The following is a 17,870-nucleotide window of genomic DNA, read 5'->3' as shown; positions in this document are numbered from 1 at the left end:
TCCAATTCAAACAGAGGACAGTGGTACTGACCATCTGTAATGTTTCGTAGCTAGAAAAAATGTCAGCTAACTCCTACCTAACAACATAAACAGTGACCTACAATTAAATGCAGCAAAAATGAGGACTGGTAATGATAATAATGTGTTGGTATTGAGTGGTAGAAGTTAGGAAATGTGCCACATATCCTGGTTTAAGCCAGGTACTTACACCACTACTGCATATCACCCACCCTGGAAGGCCTGAGTAGGCAAAGGGGGGGGTGCTGTATTTTTGTTGTTAAAATATTACGTTGCAACCAAGTACTGTATGGTTTTGACACTTTTCTAGCTTGTTAAAAAAGAACATACAGTAAAAAATCTCTCAAACTTTAGGGGTGCTGCTCAGGTTGGGATTATTATTCACGGCGGTCTTAAATTGTCCCCAAAAATACTGCCACTGGCTGATATCTCCTGAGTATTTTTCAATCACAAGTTTCGGCAGTTTCACATTATTACGCATGAGGTCTGATTCAAAGGACATTACAGACACTGCATCTCCTTGCGTTCTTCTGAGCGTTCTTCTTATTTTGGTCTTTCTCAGTGTTATATGTTCTCTGTACTCTAATACTCTTGAAACTTCCTCTTCTAATTCGTCCATCTTTGTTTCTTCCTCCACCTCCGCATCTATCTTGTCCAAACATTCCTCCTTTTGGATCAGCTGTTCCAACAACTCCTCTAATGTATCCGCACTAATGTGTGATTTACCAAGTTCATCATCAATCTTACTCAGGAATTGTGTCACAGAGGAGCGGATTGAAGATCTCTTTTTTCTCAGATGGTCGACATCAGCCATTTTCTTCCTTTTCTGTCTTCTGTTCTGTTGTGCAACCAAGAGACTTTTCGTCCATTTCATTTCTTCATTTCCCGGGTTTCGGCACCAACATTTTGCACAACATCGTTTGTTTCAATGGAGAGGAAAACTTGGATGCATTTTATATGCGTTTATTCACAACACTGAAAAAAGCTCATCTGAACAATGAAAATAGTAGTATATGTAACCCCACCTCCAGTTAATCAGTTCATTGATAACTTCTGTGTGAACGGCAGGCGTCACTGAAGGGGTGCGCTTGTTTTAGGCACCGTTAAATAGTGATGGGAATTCCGGCTCTTTTTAGAGAGCCGGTTCTTTTGGCTCGGCTCACTAAAAAGAGCCGGCTCTTTTGGTTCCCAAGTGGCTCCTCAGATTTTTGTTGCTTAAATTAATTTATTACCAACAATAATATAAAATTATGTGTAAAATAAATTACTAATGTAAAAAAAAAAAAAAAACCCATCAAATGTTTACTATTTATATGGCATTATATACTCTACAGAGTGCTACAAAAATAAATTATAAAGTACAAAAAAACTTTTAACTATTTTAAACTTTTAGCTTTTTACTACACTTAACTATCTTAAACTTGTAACTATTTACAGTGAAACAACATAGAGAAGTTTACAGAATCATATAGCTAAAACTGCAGCAGTAGTTGCAGTAGACACACTGGCACCTTCATTAATAGGTTTGCTTGCTTCCAATTGCACTGATGGATGAACAGTTCTCATGTGCCTGTGCAGGTTGTTTGGATATGAGATTTTAATCTTGCAGACTCTACACTCTGCCCTTGTATTATCAGTGTAATTGAAATGATTCCAAATTTTACTGCTTTTCCTGCTGTATTCATTTTCTCAACTTTTTTTTCCCCTTTCCTTTCATGTTGTCTCTCTCTGTAGCGATGGCTCTCTTTCTCTCTCTGTCTCCCTCCCTCCTGTTCATATGCTCACTGTGCTGTGTGTGCCTGTAACCCCCGCCCCTCCCCCTTCTGCTCACCGCGGACACACAGACGACACCACACATATTGACCAATCACGTGCAGCTTGAACAGAAAAAAAAAAACAAAAAAAACCCAAAGCGGCTCCCAATCAGGAGCCGGCTCCCGTCGTTCACTTCAAAGAGCCGGCTCTATGAGCCGTTTCGTTCGCGACCGACACATCACTACCGTTAAAGCTGTAACAGGCTGTCCTTTGCTAAAAGACCGTAGTGCAAATCATCTTTTAGCTACTGTGGTTACTGTTGTCTCTCCCTGCGGTGCACGTGTCACGTGATGTAAACACGGGTAAGCAAAGCTCATGCTTTCGGTGGTCTCACGCAAGTGCGCACACGTGGGCGTGGAGCACAAAGAAGCAGTCAGAGCTACAGGCTAAAATGAGGCTAAAAACAGAGTTCATATGATGTTTTTCGCGACAACTTTTTATTTCGGGGCTTCAGGACACTTGGATCACTATGGATGAGCATGTTGGAGATATTTTGTGGTTTCAATTGTGTTCTTGTACATTAGTCTGGGGCGCTGTCAGCCATTAGGTGTGCTAGCTGCTCCCCCCGCCGATCTCCGCAAGGGATGTGAGGACTCTAAAACTTCGCCATAGCCTCCCTCGGCATGAAGGTGAGTAGATAATGGCTGAATTTTCATTTTTGGGTGCACTATCCCTTTAAGTGATTTTAGGAAATCTAATTTACCTGAGTTCTATGTTGAATATAAAGCTCTTAGAAACAAGGCTCAGAGAATGGTGGATGAGGCCAAAAAGGATTATTTCAAGACTAAAATTGAGGAGCATAAGTATGACTCCAAAAAGCTGTGGGCAACTCTTAAGCCCTTAGGAACAAAGGAAAAACCAAAACATAAACAAAGTAAGATAGGCCTGACTGTTAATGGGTCCTTAAGCTACGATAAGGTGATGGTTGCAGGAAGATTTAATCATTTCTTCACAACCATAGCAAATGATTTACTACAGAAGCTTCCAACTAACATTGGTACCTTTGGGGAACGAGAGTGGATTCACGGGTTCTATCAGCAAAAGGGAGTTCAACCAAACGCCTTTTCTTTCAGCAAAGTGTCAGAGGTAGAGGTATTAAAAAAACTCAAAGCCCTGAATCCCTCCAAAGCTACTGGGCATGATAACATCCCGGCCAAATTCCTAAGTGATGTAGCTGAAATTATCACTCCCTGCATTACTTATTGAATTAATCTGTCCATTGATCAAGGTCAATTTCCTAGCAATTTCAAATTGGTGAGAGTTATACCTCTGTATAAAAAGGGAGTCAAATCTGATCCTGGAAACGACAGGCCCGTATCCACTTTATGCTCACTTTCAAAAGTTATAGAAAGGATTATGTACGAACAGATTGATAGCAACTTGGCAGCACACAACATACTGTTCCAATCGGGTTTTAGAAATTCACACTCCACCAATACATGTTTACTTTATCTTACCGATTTTATTAGAAAAGAGCTGGATATAGTTGTGGAATGGTCATGTTGGATCTCCAAAAAGCATTCGATACTGTAAATCACATCCTCTTGAACAAACTCAGGGCTTTGGGTTTAATAGCTCATCACTTCAGTGGGTGAGGTCCTACTTGGTGGGAAGAGAGCAATTGGCAGATGTAAATGGCACCTTGTCCTTGCCACTAACGCTATCTTGTGGGGTCCCTCAGGGGAGCATTTTGGGTCCACTTTTTTCCCTTTTGTATGTCAATGACGTGGAGGCAGCTGTTGACTGCAACTTATTTGTTTTTGCAGATGACTCAGCTCTTCTTGTGTCTCACAAAGATAAATCTGAGGTGGAAAAATCACAGAGCTCCACAATATCAGTATATGGCTAATTGACAACAAATTGTCCCTCCACCTTGGCAAAACCGAATCGATCCTCTTTGGGTCTACTGCCAAACTGAAGAAGTCTTCTGGGTATAGAGTGGTAGTAGGTGAGACAGAAGTAACAGCGAAGGAGACTATCACCTACCTAGGCTGTACTTTAGACAACAGGTTGTCAGGGGAGAGTATGTCCCTTAAAGCTATAGCAAAGATAAGCTCTAAAACTAAATTTCTTGCTAGAATTGCACACCTCGTAAATACACCTACCCTCAAAATATTGGCCGGGGCCCTCATTCAATGTCATTTTGACTATGCATTTACATCATGGTTCTCTAGTATTTCGATGAGTCTTAAAAAGAAACTTCAGACCTCTCAAAACAAAGTAATTAGAGTAATACTCAAACTCCATCCCAGAACCCACCTCCTTCCTGCTCACTTCATCAGTTTTAAGTGGCTCAGAGTAGAGGAGAGAGTAACCCAGTTCAATTTGTGCCTAGTTCACAAGATTATTAACAAATCAGTTCCAAAATATTTGTGGGACCATTTTGTAAGGGTTGGGGACACTCATGGGTATACCACTAGGGGCAGCTCTACTGATTTCGTGCCTTGGCATTTTAGGACTTCTTTGGGGAAAAATATATTCAGCAGCAGTCTTGTGGAATGGGTTACCTACAAATGTTAAATTAGTCAGTTCCTTAGCAAGTTTTAAAACCAGATTAAAAAACTGGATGATGAATAATGTATCCTAACTACAAATCAGCCACGATAGTATAGAGTTTAGCTAAATCATGTATTTTTGATATGCTATTCCTTAATGTCTTCTCTCTATGCTGTGATGTCTATGTATTGTCTGTCTTATGTATTGGCTGTTGTATTGTAATGTCTTTGTCATATATATTGGCTGTTGTACTGTCTCTGTTTCCTGTCCATACATGTTCTATGTCCAAAGGACCACAATGGAAACAAGCCTTCGGGCTTTATTGTGTTTTCATCCTTTTGGTTTTAACAATAAAAATTTCAATCAATCAAAGAGAGGAGGGGGATATGACGTATGCCATAAAGCAGCCAAATTTTGTAGTCCTTTTTGTTGTCATCCAACCTATTGTGAGTTGATGTACCACCACAAGGATCTTGGATATATATTTTGAGGGCTCAAAAACTCCATTGTGTTGTTTTAGGTCGCACACTGTATTATAAAGTGTTACCATAATTGCTTTAGTCTTTTGCCAAATTAAAGAGAAATAAATTTTACTGATTGAATAGTACCTGTAATAAATACAAACAGGCTAATATATTTTCTAATCAGTGTTCAAATAGCTACATTCCCAGCAGTAAAATCAGCCAATCAGAACCAAGTACAGACAAGACAAAGACAAAGACATAATCCAAAGTGGTAATATTATGGTATGGTTTGAAGGAATTGTCCTGATTAGTGAATGATCAGTATTGGGGAGTAACTAGTTGCATGTAATGGAGTTACATAATTAAAGTCTAAAATTGTAGTCTTAAAGTTATTCAGAAAAAAATAAGTTAAGAATTACAGTTACTAATCAAAATGTTGGTGATTACAGAGGGGGTTATGTTGCATGGCCTGGAGTCAATTCAAATCCTACAGATCGACCCCTTGAAATACTAATAATAATAACTAATAAACATAGATTAAGAGCAATTTAAGAATAACTAAAAGTAATTAAAAAATAATTTAAAAATACTTTAAGAATAGATTAAAAGACCGACGCCACCTAGGGGTTTACAGAGCCCTAGGACTCTAAAAAAAAGGCCTACAGGTTCTTTAAAATCAGGGATGAGCAGAGTTAAAAACAAGACCAAGGGTAAATGTTAACAGATTTATTACAATAAGTCACACTAGTAAAAAAAAAAAACAGATGATGCCAAAAAAGTCCATTAAGTCCTCACAGTACCCCTCTGCCAGTTCTTCGCACACAGGGTTAAAAAATACTCACGGTCTTCCTGGGCGGTAGCCTACGGAGCCCCTTAAAGGTCAAGTCAGGAGAATTTTTTTGGACTGACTTTTGCGTCCCCTTGCAATACTATTGCGTTACCTCGCAATACTTTTTGCGTTCCCTCGCAATAAATTTTGCATTACCTCGCAATACTTTTGCATTCCCTCACAATACTTTTGCGTCCCCTCGCAATACTTTTGCATTCCCTTGCAATAACGTTTTGAATTCCATGAGCCACCATTGTCACTTCCTCTTAGATCGGTGACCAACATAAACTTGTATAAAGCTGGCGAGATCTCCTTTTAAACTGTAGTGTTGCCTAATAACATCATGCTACAGCAGTAATAACGTCAGCTTTAGTCAAATGGCTCTAGCTCTCCCGGTAAATGTCATAAACTCTGGACACATTTTCCCTGTATGTTGACATGATAATGGCCGCGTTTCCCAGATTGCTCTTAGTTTAAGAAGATCTTTCACTAAGAAGGAGTTGTAAGATCGAGCTGACCCACTCTTAACAGTCTTCGTAGCGACCAAACGCTCACAGCTCCAGCCACGTCAGGCAAATTAATATTACACAAAGCAAGGAGATGTTAAAACAGTGCACACCGTATATATTTTGATCTATTTCATACTTCAGATTTATATTGTTTAGCATTAATTGGTGACAGAAAAGAACGAATTTCATTCTGCAGGAAAACACGTGTCCTTACTGTGCATATGACAATAAACACGTTGAATCTTGAATCTATATATTTATGAAGACCCTGTGTGTGCTCAAAGCTGCGGCACAAGTTTCGCACCGAAATCTGGCGGAAGAAAAATAATAATAAGACGAAAAATAAGTATTGATTTGCCTGACATCGATTGATTTAGTTTCAGTACCATGGTAGTGGACAGCTTCCTGCTAACGGCTCCACATAAGATAGCGAGTAATCCTTTAACTTTTCCCGTCAAAAAAACAGCATGACATGACTTGTCACCACTCATCGTGATTTTGGATTTTGTGTGTTTAGGCTGCTCTGGTGTTAAATACATAATAAATAAAAGAAATGTTATTTTTGAAATGTCGAGAGCTTCCTGAATCCAGCAATACCAAACATCACATGGTTTGATGATGTAGTGCGCCTGGGAGATACCATTTAACAGAGTAGGGGGGGAGCGAGGACGTCGGCGTCCTGGCGGGGTTAGAGAGGTTAAAACCAACACAGCAACTTAAAAACACAATAAATAAATGAACTAACACATGCCGCAAATTGTTATTACAACATGCATAAAAACCTCCCATCAACACTGACCCTGTCACGGTTACATCTAAATATAGGGGGATAAGGGTAGGATGACTTACAAGGAGCTGTCTCTATATCCAGACAGGTTCCATTCATTTGGCAGTATGTGCTCAAATTTTGAGCATTGTTTTTTTTTTCACTGGTTTGCTTGTGTTGTATTTGCACTTTCTCTTGACTGCAAATAAAAAAATCAATGCACAATGCTGTATACCATGTCTTTGAATTGTGGACAGAAAATGAACGCGTTTCAGCGTAAAGCCATCAAAAAAAGGGGGGGAGGTGGGGGGGGTTGAATACCGGGGGGGGGGGGGGAACCATACTACAGAGACCTAAGGCGTCGGACGGCGTTGCACTTCCGAACTTCACGTATTACTATTGTGCTACCAACATTCAAAAATTATTTTTTTGGTTGAAATCTCCTGACGTTAACTGGTGTAGGTTGGAGGTGCAGTCATGCCATTCATCCTCTCTGCCAGCTCTAGTGTACTCTTCGCTTCCTTATTCACCATCTTGTTTCTCCTCTAATCCCATTGTTCTGTCCTCTCTAAAGATCTGGTTACAGATCCGCCGTCACTTTAAACTCCACTCAGCATCTATCTTAGGGCCTATTAGTAATAACCATCTGTTTATCCCCTCTATTCTAGAGTCAACTTTCGCACAGTGGAACAATTTAGGTCTGACCTGTTTTAATGATCTGTATGATGATAATACATTTTCCAGTTTTGAGTCTTTCCATCTTAAATTTGGCTTGCCTCTCTCTAACTTGTTTCGTTATCTTCAAATCCGCAATTTCATTTGTAAACAGTTTGACTCATTTTCTGTGCTCCCTCAGCAATCTGCAAGGGAGGGATTTTTTAATTTACCATCAAATTAGAAGGGGCTTATATCAGTTATTTATCATAATATTATGCGTCTGACTGGAAACTGTGTTACCAAGATAAGAGCTAGGTGGGAAAAGGAACTGAGTGTAGAGCTGACAGAACAATGGTGGAAAGGAGCCTTGAACAGGGTAAACTCTTCTTCTAGGCTAAAGCTGGTTTATAGAGTGCACTACAGCAAAGCCAAACTGGAAGAAATTTACCCTGAATCTGACTCTACTTGTGACCGCTGTTATATGTTTTGGCATTGCCCAAGGCTCAGATCTTTTTGGTCCTCAATTTTTAATGTGTTCTCAGCGGTCTTACATACAACAGTACAGCCCTGTCCATTGCTGGCCGTCTTTGGAGTGCTGGCTGACCCTCTCCCAATTAATTCAATCGAAATTGATATGCTGGCCTTTGCTACACTTTTGGCAAGATGGAGGATACTCCTAACTTGGAAATTATCTCCACCACCCCCTTTTTCCTGCATGGCTTAAGGACATGATTTTATTTATAAATCAGAAAAGATCAGATTTGTACTCAGGGGAGATGGTCAGAGATTTCTAAGAAAATGGCAACCTTTCATTTTTTACTTTAATAATAAAATAAAATTTAAAAAAAAAAAAGGAAAAAAATGGCTATTTGTTTGATATATCTGTGTTGGGATTGTCATGTCACAGTGTGTCAAAAAGATTTATTAAAATGATAGAAATAAAATTAAAAAAAGGATCCATGTGTGCCAACACATATGTGGCCTCCTCAAATGGAAGAGGTGTGGCCTCAGGAATCAACATGAAAGGCAACAGGTGTCACGAGCCTGAGAGAAACAATCTACAGGGCTGAATGTCCCAGACCGGAGACACACATAAAGTAACAATATAAAAACGGCAATGCAAATCAACAAATACATAAAGATGCCCATGAGCAGACAAAAGTTGCCAAAAACACACCAAAGCAACAACCTGCACTATATATGTACAATTCATTAAGTATCTAAAGAGAAGAATTATAATAAAATAGATCTATGTTAAAAACATCCCAAAAATTACACAAGAGACCAATAACGTACATAGAGGGCTCCAAATACTGGGTAGGTAAGGAAATCCCTGAGAGATCACCAAACAAGGATCTGTCTATACTAGGGACTCATAGCATAAAAAAGAGGGGGGGGGGGGGGGTAAACAGCTATGTGACCCTATCGAAACTGATTAATAAGTATAGACCAAAGAGCATAGATAAATGTCCAGGAAAAATTAATTAAAATTAAATATTAAATATTAAAATTAAAATTAATTGTAATAATATTTTTAATTAAGAGCTAAATAACCCTGTTAAATATTAAGAATTCTTCGAGTAAATAGAAAAAAATGTAAGAAAATGTAGAAAGAATGTATAGGAAAAATGTAAGGACAAAAAATCTAAGATACAATGAGAATAAATAGGATGTAAAAGGGACCCACTCTGACCTTGTCGACCTCTTAATACTAGCCAGACAGCACAATAGAGTATCTAAATAGTAGAAAAGGATAAATGTGTCTATATAAATCTTAATGGGAAATCAAAATGTACAAAAGGACCACAAAAGATTATGCTGAAATAAATGATGAAAAAAAAAAAGAAAAAAAAAAAGAATAATAAATGAATAAATAAAAAATAAATCCCCTTGGGCTCTCAGTTTGTACGTAGAGTGTGGATCCAATATGCTTCTCTCTGTAACAGAAGTCTATCCCTATCGCTACCTCTTTTGCAAAATGTATCATTTCTGTACCTTGAAATTTAAGGGAACAAACATCATAGCCGGCTGAATGGAAGTGTCTTGCCACCGGAGATTTTTCATCATTTTTCCTTATGCTACTCTTATGTTCAGAAACCCTAGTTTTCAACTCTCATTTAGTTTTACCAATGTATGCTAACCCACAAGGGCATTTCAGAAGATATGCAACAAATTTGGTTCTGCAGAAGATCCTACTCGTAATGTTGAACTTTTTGCCTGTGTGGGGATATAAAAAAACATCCCTTCCGATCATAGTATTGCACTGGGCACAGTTTAAACATGGGAAATTACCTCCTGCTCCTCCCTCTTAGAGGGAGATTTAGGGGTTTATAAAGTTTTCCTGTCTCTATTTTTCACTTTATCCAAACTCTTTCTGAGCACATGATTATTATAGCCTCTATCTCTGAACCAGTTACACAAATCAATAGCTTGTTCTTCAAAAACGCTGTCCTTGCTGCAGATTCATTTAGTTCTCAGTAACTGTATGGAAGACCTTTCTTCAAACTAGGAGGATGGTAACTACTAAAGTATAAAAATGTGTTTCTATCAGTCTCTTTTCTGAATACACTAGTGTTAAGAAGTTCTGTTTTCTTCACAGGCACATCAAGAAATGACACTGAATCTCTACTATGTCCTACTGAAAATTTTATAGTAGGCATGCTAGAATTTAGATGTTCACTGAAAGCCTCCAGTTCATCAACAGTATCCGAAAATATGCAAAATATATCATCTATGTAACGGAACCAACATCTCAACAGAGAGAAAAAAGGATTGTTGTATAAACATATTCCTCTTCAAATTTTCCTATGAATAAATTGGCATAATTAGGGGAACATGCACTACCCATACTGACTCCTTGGCACTGCAAATAGAAAGAATCCTCAAATTTGAAGTAATTCTTGTTGAGAACAAGCTGGGTAAGTTCTACCAAAAAAACAGTAGTGGGGGTCTGATTCTCTCTCAGTGATTCTCTTAGTGTAATGGCTGACAATGTCCATAGTACATAATAGGCCTATATCTGTTTCCTGAAGATCCCAAATGGAAGAAATCTTATTAAGGAAGTCAGTGGTGTCTTTGAGGTAAGAAGGAAGTTGATATACCAATTGTTTAATATGTAAATCAATTAATTGGATGAAATCTCCTGGTCTACTAACCTACAAAAGGTGGCTACAGAGGGATTATGAACAGGAGGAATGAATGTGCTTTTTGGTTTCAGAATATGAATGCTTCCTGCCGCCCCTCCGCATCGGGCGTCTTTTGCGGTGACTCTGGTTAAGCGGCAGGGCATGTCTAAAAAAGTGTGCGGTCCAAATGTAGTGGATGGGCCCTCGCTTCATGAATCCTCCGTGGACAGATCAAAGGATGAAAAACCCTCTCATCTGTGTGGACGGCGGTATGTGCCAGACAGCCATGTGTAGATCCAGTTGTTCTTGTAGTCCAAAGTATCTCTCTGATATTTCCTCATCTTCACTTCTGAAATCTCCTTCTCATATGTGGAGATCAGCTCTGAGCATCTGCTTTCAATGTCACAAAGTTGCTGGGAGTTGAATTTCATTTTCATGTCTTTCTTTAAATCCATAATATCGGACTGCGTTTTAGAAAGTTCATCTTTTGTGAATTAGAGCATTTATTCAACACCTCACACCATTTCTTGCAGAAGTCGTTACTGTGTCGACCTAGTGTGGGTTCTTTGCTAATCCTGAGACCCCTCGGGATGCATTTGTTGCGCCAGTATTGGGACAAGGTTGAGCCTTGGAGACTCATGCGAGTCTCTTTTTTCATGAGGTGCGCAAGATGCTTAGAAGTGGAGAGTTCAACACAGGGCAGGAGACATCTAAGGGAAATAACATGCTTTCAGAGTCCGAGTTCGAAAAAGCTAGGGTGGAAGCTCTCACCGCGGTAAGTTTATCAATGTCTTGGTATGACATATTGTCCACAGGAGGTGCGGCACTCAGTGAATGAAGAACTGGTACTTACTGGCACACATGGATCCTATTGTATAATCATATGGTCTTGTCACTGATTGGACTTTGGGTCTCACCTGGTTATCTAGATTTGTATTGTCATTTCTTTTGTTCTCCAGGCTGATGATGGCTTTACGCTGAAACGCGTTTGTTTTCTGTCCACAATGCAAATACAAAAGAAGATGGATCAGTGAGTCCCATTGTTTTGTTTTTGTTTAGTCTTTATCGCAACTGTGCACCCAGCATTATTTTGAGACTCTGAGTTGTGCGCACTGTTTCTACCAGTTTCAGTAGGTCTCTCTCTCAATCTTCAGATGCCCAGCTGAAGTGGTATCACTTCTATGTGGTATCTACTGTTGACCTGCTGTCTCTCCATAAAGAAGAACCCTTCTAAAGTCTACTAAACTACTGTCATGGATTAAGTCACACAACTGATTAGCGACTACTTTCTCAATGATCTTGGAGAGATAGGGAAGATTAGATATAGGTCTGTACTTTGCTATATACCCTGTCAATTTATCACAGAGCTTCTGTCCAAGAGAGACCATGCTGACACATCACATGGTCAAACAGCAGAAGTACCATTGTAGTCACAACATGTTCATCTCAAAATATGACCATTTTCTTGTAAAACTATTTTATTGTCACAATACTATTTTCTCCTCAAAATTACAACTCTATTTTCAAAATTTCAGATTTCTCCTTTCCCAACAGTGGCCCTCATATGTTAAGGAGGAAGCTAAATGTTGTATGTTTGAAATTGATGTTTTTGTCACTGACATAATTTTCTTAAAGTTGTTTAAGGTATGAAAAACTATTAGTCATTTAATATTGTAACATGTACCACATTGTGGTGAATGTGTTCTGATTATGGTGATGATTAATGCCGTACAATAGTAAATCTGTCAATGTCCATATCCAAATTCCAAGACATTTATTTACCAAACTATTAAACTATTTGTCATCCAATGGGGCCATTTGATTGGTCAGAATTTACTGCCCATGATATCTTTCAGCATGAACATATATAAGCCTTAAAAACCACTGAACACAACCAGACTCTGGAAAAGATAACCGACTTTGGGATACAGATTTTATTCTCAATATGTATGTACCATTCTCTTCAATTAATCAAAACTCCTATATAGGTGTATTGTAAAATATATTCTATTTCACAAAAAATATGCAAGAAGTCATTACTGATTGTTGAATGAACCAGGGTTCCTACACATTTTTATCAAATAATTTTCAAAACTTTTCCAAAATATTGTTCCCCATTTCCATGACTTTATTTAAGTAATTTTAAATGGGGAGGCCTATACAGCGATGCAACCATCCCAGGCATTTGCAGCTCAGTAAACTGCCAGCGCTTACCAACTCCACTCGTTCATTAACCATTCCTGCTGCCAACTAGCTGCATATGCCAATAGACCAGACCGTCACATATGGGGTTCTTCAAAAAAAATGTCAAGGCCACGCCCCTTTTTGGGAGGATAAAAACAAAAAACAAAGATCATCTAGATGTAACGCCTGAGTGACAACAATTTAACATGTTTGGATTATAATTTTGACAAGTTTGCATTTATTCTTGTTGAATAAACATTTGTTTTATGAGCATGTCTAATAATTATTTTGCAACTTTGCCTGAACCTGAGCGATACTGTAATAAATTAAGGCTAAATGATGCCATGTCACTACAGTTTTCTCCTGTCCAAGTTGATAAATGACCCAACACAGTGGGTGGATATTATAGATAGCTGGATCACAAAACCTGATGATTTAATCAAAAAAGAAAAAAAATGTCATTGATGCTGCTATACTGTATGACTGTAACATTACTACAGTAGCCTCTCACTCAGGCTATCATTCAGTGGTAACTGTCACCAGCATCATTTAGCCATTTACTACACTAACAATGAATATTCATGTATCTTATGCGCCTCACATCTCAGTGTGAAAGCCTTGATCAACATGCTACACGACAGCTTTTCAGCATTTTCCTGTTTCTTTCCTTATGTGACAGCACCTTTCTTTTCCCCAGAGGGGAGTGCAGGGCTAGCGATGACACAATGCTGGTCTGGTCTATGTGTATCCCGTGGTAGTAGTGATGTTTTAATGGTCATGCAGCGGAGCGCTAGATTTTACATTAGTAATACAAAGAACATATTTTGCGTAACTTTATAAATGTTTTGAGATTTTTATGAACTTATTTTAAACAATAGCCATACAATTTGTATTCAAAATGTTTTCAAAATATTCTGGTAATTCAAAACTATTTCCAGGCCTGGGAAACTATTTTTCTAATTTCATAACTTCTCCAGGAATTTCATGACTGTAGGAACCTTGATGAACAACAAGACTGTAGCTGCAGTTTTCTATTTGTTTTTACAATTCCGCTGCTGCTGTGAAGAAGATAGCTTTAAAAAAGGATGACTGCTGCATTTGCACACAACATCTGTTCCTTTGTAATGAATGACATTAATGAAGGAGTCTATGGTGTACAGTGCAGTCTTGGATGGATAAATGGATGGGTGGATGTCACCAGTGCCTCACAGCCTCACTAGAGGAACTGCTACTGAAGGTATCTGTTGTGTGTCTACCACACTACTTGTTCTTGCTAAGCGTTCTCTGCTTCTCTGCATGTTCTACAATCTTCTCCTCCACGTAGAGGCCTTTGCGGCGACGGACAGCATTCATGTATTTGAGGGCCTGGTTTTCAGAGTCTGCTTTCTCCCCAAAGTGCAGGTATTCCTCCTCTGTGGTGGGAACCCAGTATGGATCACTGCTGATTACCTGGGGCACAGAGGAGACAGTGAGATGTGATGATTAGTGATAGAAAGCAACATTCCACTTATGTGCATGTTATTTTTGTTGTTTTTGGTTGATTTTTTGTCACATTTACCCACTTGTGATGCAGATCTCCCTACTAGGGATATTATGCAAAGCTACTCTCTGTATTTGTTTATGCCACAAAAATATCTGTATTTGGATTACAACAAAAGTGGGCGCGGCCTAAACCTGAAGTTGTTAGACTTTGTCTACTCTTGTTCATATCATTCATTACATTGTTTATTACTGCTATTCATACTCCTTTTGCAGAAATCTTTAAATTAAGACACCTTAAAGCAAAACCCGCACTGTATAAGGCTGGACCCTGTATGGTCAGTGTGCTAAATTATGGCCAAACTATTGCACTGATCAGTAGTACGTCTATAATGTGAATTCCTTGCTATTAAATATCCATCTGCTCTTTTCTGTAGTTGTTCCAGTAACATCTGTTGATGTTCTGACGAAGTGTATGAACATGAAATGGTTTAGATTTGTTTGAGTCTATAAATAAGGACTAAGCCTCCTGAGGACATAACTGAGGACAGTTCTTGCCTGTTCATTTTGAAAGAGCAATGGCCAGTGGAGAAACTCCATAACTCAACTGACCAATGGTGTAACGCAACACATTTTCACTCCAACCTTGGTCAGACTTTTCACGTCGACATACGATGTGCAAGGTACCCTGGGTGCGTTGTTTGTTGACATTCTGGGACACCGTGTCAACTTAAGCCTGTTACATTAGTCTCTTTTAAAATAAATGCACTACGTTGGTACAACACCGGTTTGGTTTAGGAAAAAAGTACAGAGTTTGGCTTATCAATCTTACGGGAAGCGAACACCAGCCTCGCAAGTGAAAGTCAGTGGTTGCTGGACCTATCCACCACTCCTCTCGCCTGTCCTACTCAGGCTGAATCCAAATCTCCACCCTCTGGACTGGCAGACTGAGCCCTCGCGGACTTCAGGCGTACGTAATGTGACGTCTTCACCGTCATCATGTAAAGTCTGCAAGAGGAGTCTGCAGCATTATAAAGAGAGCTAATAGACAGGCTTGGAGTGTGTTTCACTCGTTTCCGTGGACACATTTGAGAGACTATCATGTATACGGTGATCACTGCAGCACTTGCCTACGTGATCATTCTACTCCTTACAAGATACTGGAGGCCGAGGGTTGTTTTACCTGACCCAGTTATGTGCTGTTATGCTGTGTGACACCGGAAGTAACTGACCAAGCGCCAGATTTTGACGACTTTGGAGTGAGACGGGTCGCGTAAACTCCTTTCTCACTCACCAAGTCAGGGAAATTCCTTCATTCCTCTACCATGAGGTTGACATTTTTGGCTTTTAGTTAAATTTCTTGTCATTTGTTAAATGGATTGAAATAGACTGTGGTAAAGATCACCTTAAAACCGGATGATTTTGATGATGCTTTGACTTTTTAGCTAGTGCCACAATAAAGTCAAAATTTTCACTTTACGTTTAGAGTGAAATGTCTTGACAACTATTGGATGGGTTACCATAAAACTTGGTGTACACATTCAGGTTCCCCAACAGGACAGATTAACTGACTAGTAGTTACAACGAAACAAGAAGCTAAAGGCCTTGACTCCTTCTGTCACTAAACTGGACCAACTTACAGTAGGGATCTGTCTGTCTGTCTGTCTCTGTCTCTCTCTCTGGTTACACTGGGACAGATGGCAGAGAGCAAGCTCTAACAACAGGCGGATTACAGGAGGTGACACACACCAACCGCACACACCACATGTGAGCAGCATATGCTTGAGCACCATGGGGGGTGATGCATGGGGCATGGGGAATCCTGCAACTGGCAAGTACTTGACTAATAGGCTGACTAAATTAATGTTGGTGAATGGCTGGCACTATCAAGAAATTCTGCTGCTGAGTTTGTGTGATCTAATAATAAGTGTATGTAACAACCAGTTTCAAAAAGAAATGTGAGGTGGCAGTATTCAGAAAAAATACTCTGATAAGGGAGAATTATTTCAAAAAGTCAGTCACGGTGAAGTACTGTTTGTAGTTCTGGCTCTTATGGTACAAGTTCAGTAGGGTTCCCACACCTTTTTAAACATCAAGGACTTTTGGAGGACTTTCCAGACCGAAAGTCCCAACATGGCATAGATTGAGACATGGCTTAAGGTCAACTACTGTTACAACACTGAGAATTTTTATATTGAGAACTAACAGCCTTTACAGAAGCTCATGAGCAACAATGAAAAAGACAGGGAGAGGCTTGACTCTTAATTCTTCTCAATTGTGCTGTGTAGGTGGTGGCTGGTGTGAAACAACGACGCAACTGTGGGAGACACAGACAGTGGAACATAGCCTTTTTACTAACACTGATTTAAAAAAAAAATCAAAAAGAACTATAATTTCTGTTCTTGTGCAAAATATATAAATTTGAATACTTTCAATGACCCATGTCTATTAGTGTATGTATTTTCTGAAACTTTAAGGCCTTGATGTTTTTTTTTAAGTACCGGTGGGGACCCTGAAGAGGGAGTTTGACAAGAGTCAGCTCAGTTAAAGAAAAAATATGGTGTTTTACAACATTAATCTTATTGTTGTCAGTTTTGGCCAACAAACCTCTATAGGCCTAAAGGCCAGTGTATGCAGTAGAACACTAGTAATTAGGGGTAACGTTCTGAATGAATTCACAGATTCCAAAAACAAAGCCAAAGTTACCTTCGTAACTTCTGTTCTGTTTCATTCCTTCCTGACTGCCAGTGGCGATAAACAAAATGGATGATTCATACCAGTAGTGTCATGGGGAACCACAGTAGCGGATCCTGATATGGGCTGAATGGGCGTTTGCCCAGGGCAGCACTTTGTCACGACGTGTGGGGGAGCGGCAGGAGCGGGTTTGGCCCACTTGACATGCTGCTGTGTTGTGCTATGGCCTATTTAAGTGCTGGAATTTGTTATTTACGTGGCAACGCCTGAACGCAACACAGGCTCTGCTCCATGGACTGGGTGTACAGTGTCGTGCTGCGCTGCTGTGCAAGCAGTGTGTTACACACTGTCCATAACAATAACTATGTCAGGTAATAAACTGCGTCGGAATCGGGTTGGTTCAGTCAGGAAAATGTGGCCCGAGGCTCTCTAGTGTGCTCACCTGTAAGTGCACGCAAGTGTCTCTGTGTTTGTTCATCTGTGTGTTTGTGTGTGTGTGTGTGTGCGCGCATTGGGGTGGAACTCCACCGTGCAAGAGAGAGACAGAAATGACATGCCGTCATGTAAATAAGATAAATAACATAGGCTATTTAGTTTGTTTAATAAAAGGACAAGGTATAGACCTGTTCTATAGGAAAGGTAACCTTAACCCTATGGGCCCTAGGTATTTTTACTGCCTTTACTTTTAAGCTCATATCACAGTCATTATAAAGGCTACATACACATGCTATATCTTTTTTTTTTTCAGGACAATCTGGGCTAACCAGATTTGCCATCATTTCATGTCCTTCTATGTGCCTGTATTTTATATTAATTTTTATATCAATGAAAAAA

General features: G+C 39.4%; 1 protein-coding gene across 1 annotated transcript in view; it reads right to left on the bottom strand.

The window, feature by feature from the left end:
• Positions 1–12,228: 12,228 nt before the first annotated feature.
• The window catches only part of efl1 (elongation factor like GTPase 1), a 275,829-nt gene continuing 270,187 nt past the window's right edge, over positions 12,229–17,870 (bottom strand). Inside the window, exon 22 of the mRNA XM_050041090.1 lies at positions 12,229–14,312. Coding sequence (XP_049897047.1) covers positions 14,124–14,312 — 189 coding nt within the window. The 3' untranslated portion in view covers positions 12,229–14,123. The remainder of the gene's footprint in view (positions 14,313–17,870) is intronic.

The sequence above is a fragment of the Epinephelus moara genome, chromosome 1, assembly GCF_006386435.1.
Source record: "Epinephelus moara isolate mb chromosome 1, YSFRI_EMoa_1.0, whole genome shotgun sequence".
NCBI lineage: Eukaryota > Metazoa > Chordata > Actinopteri > Perciformes > Serranidae > Epinephelus > Epinephelus moara.
Note: the sequence above shows the minus strand (reverse complement) of the source record. Positions and strands in the feature narration are given on the sequence as shown.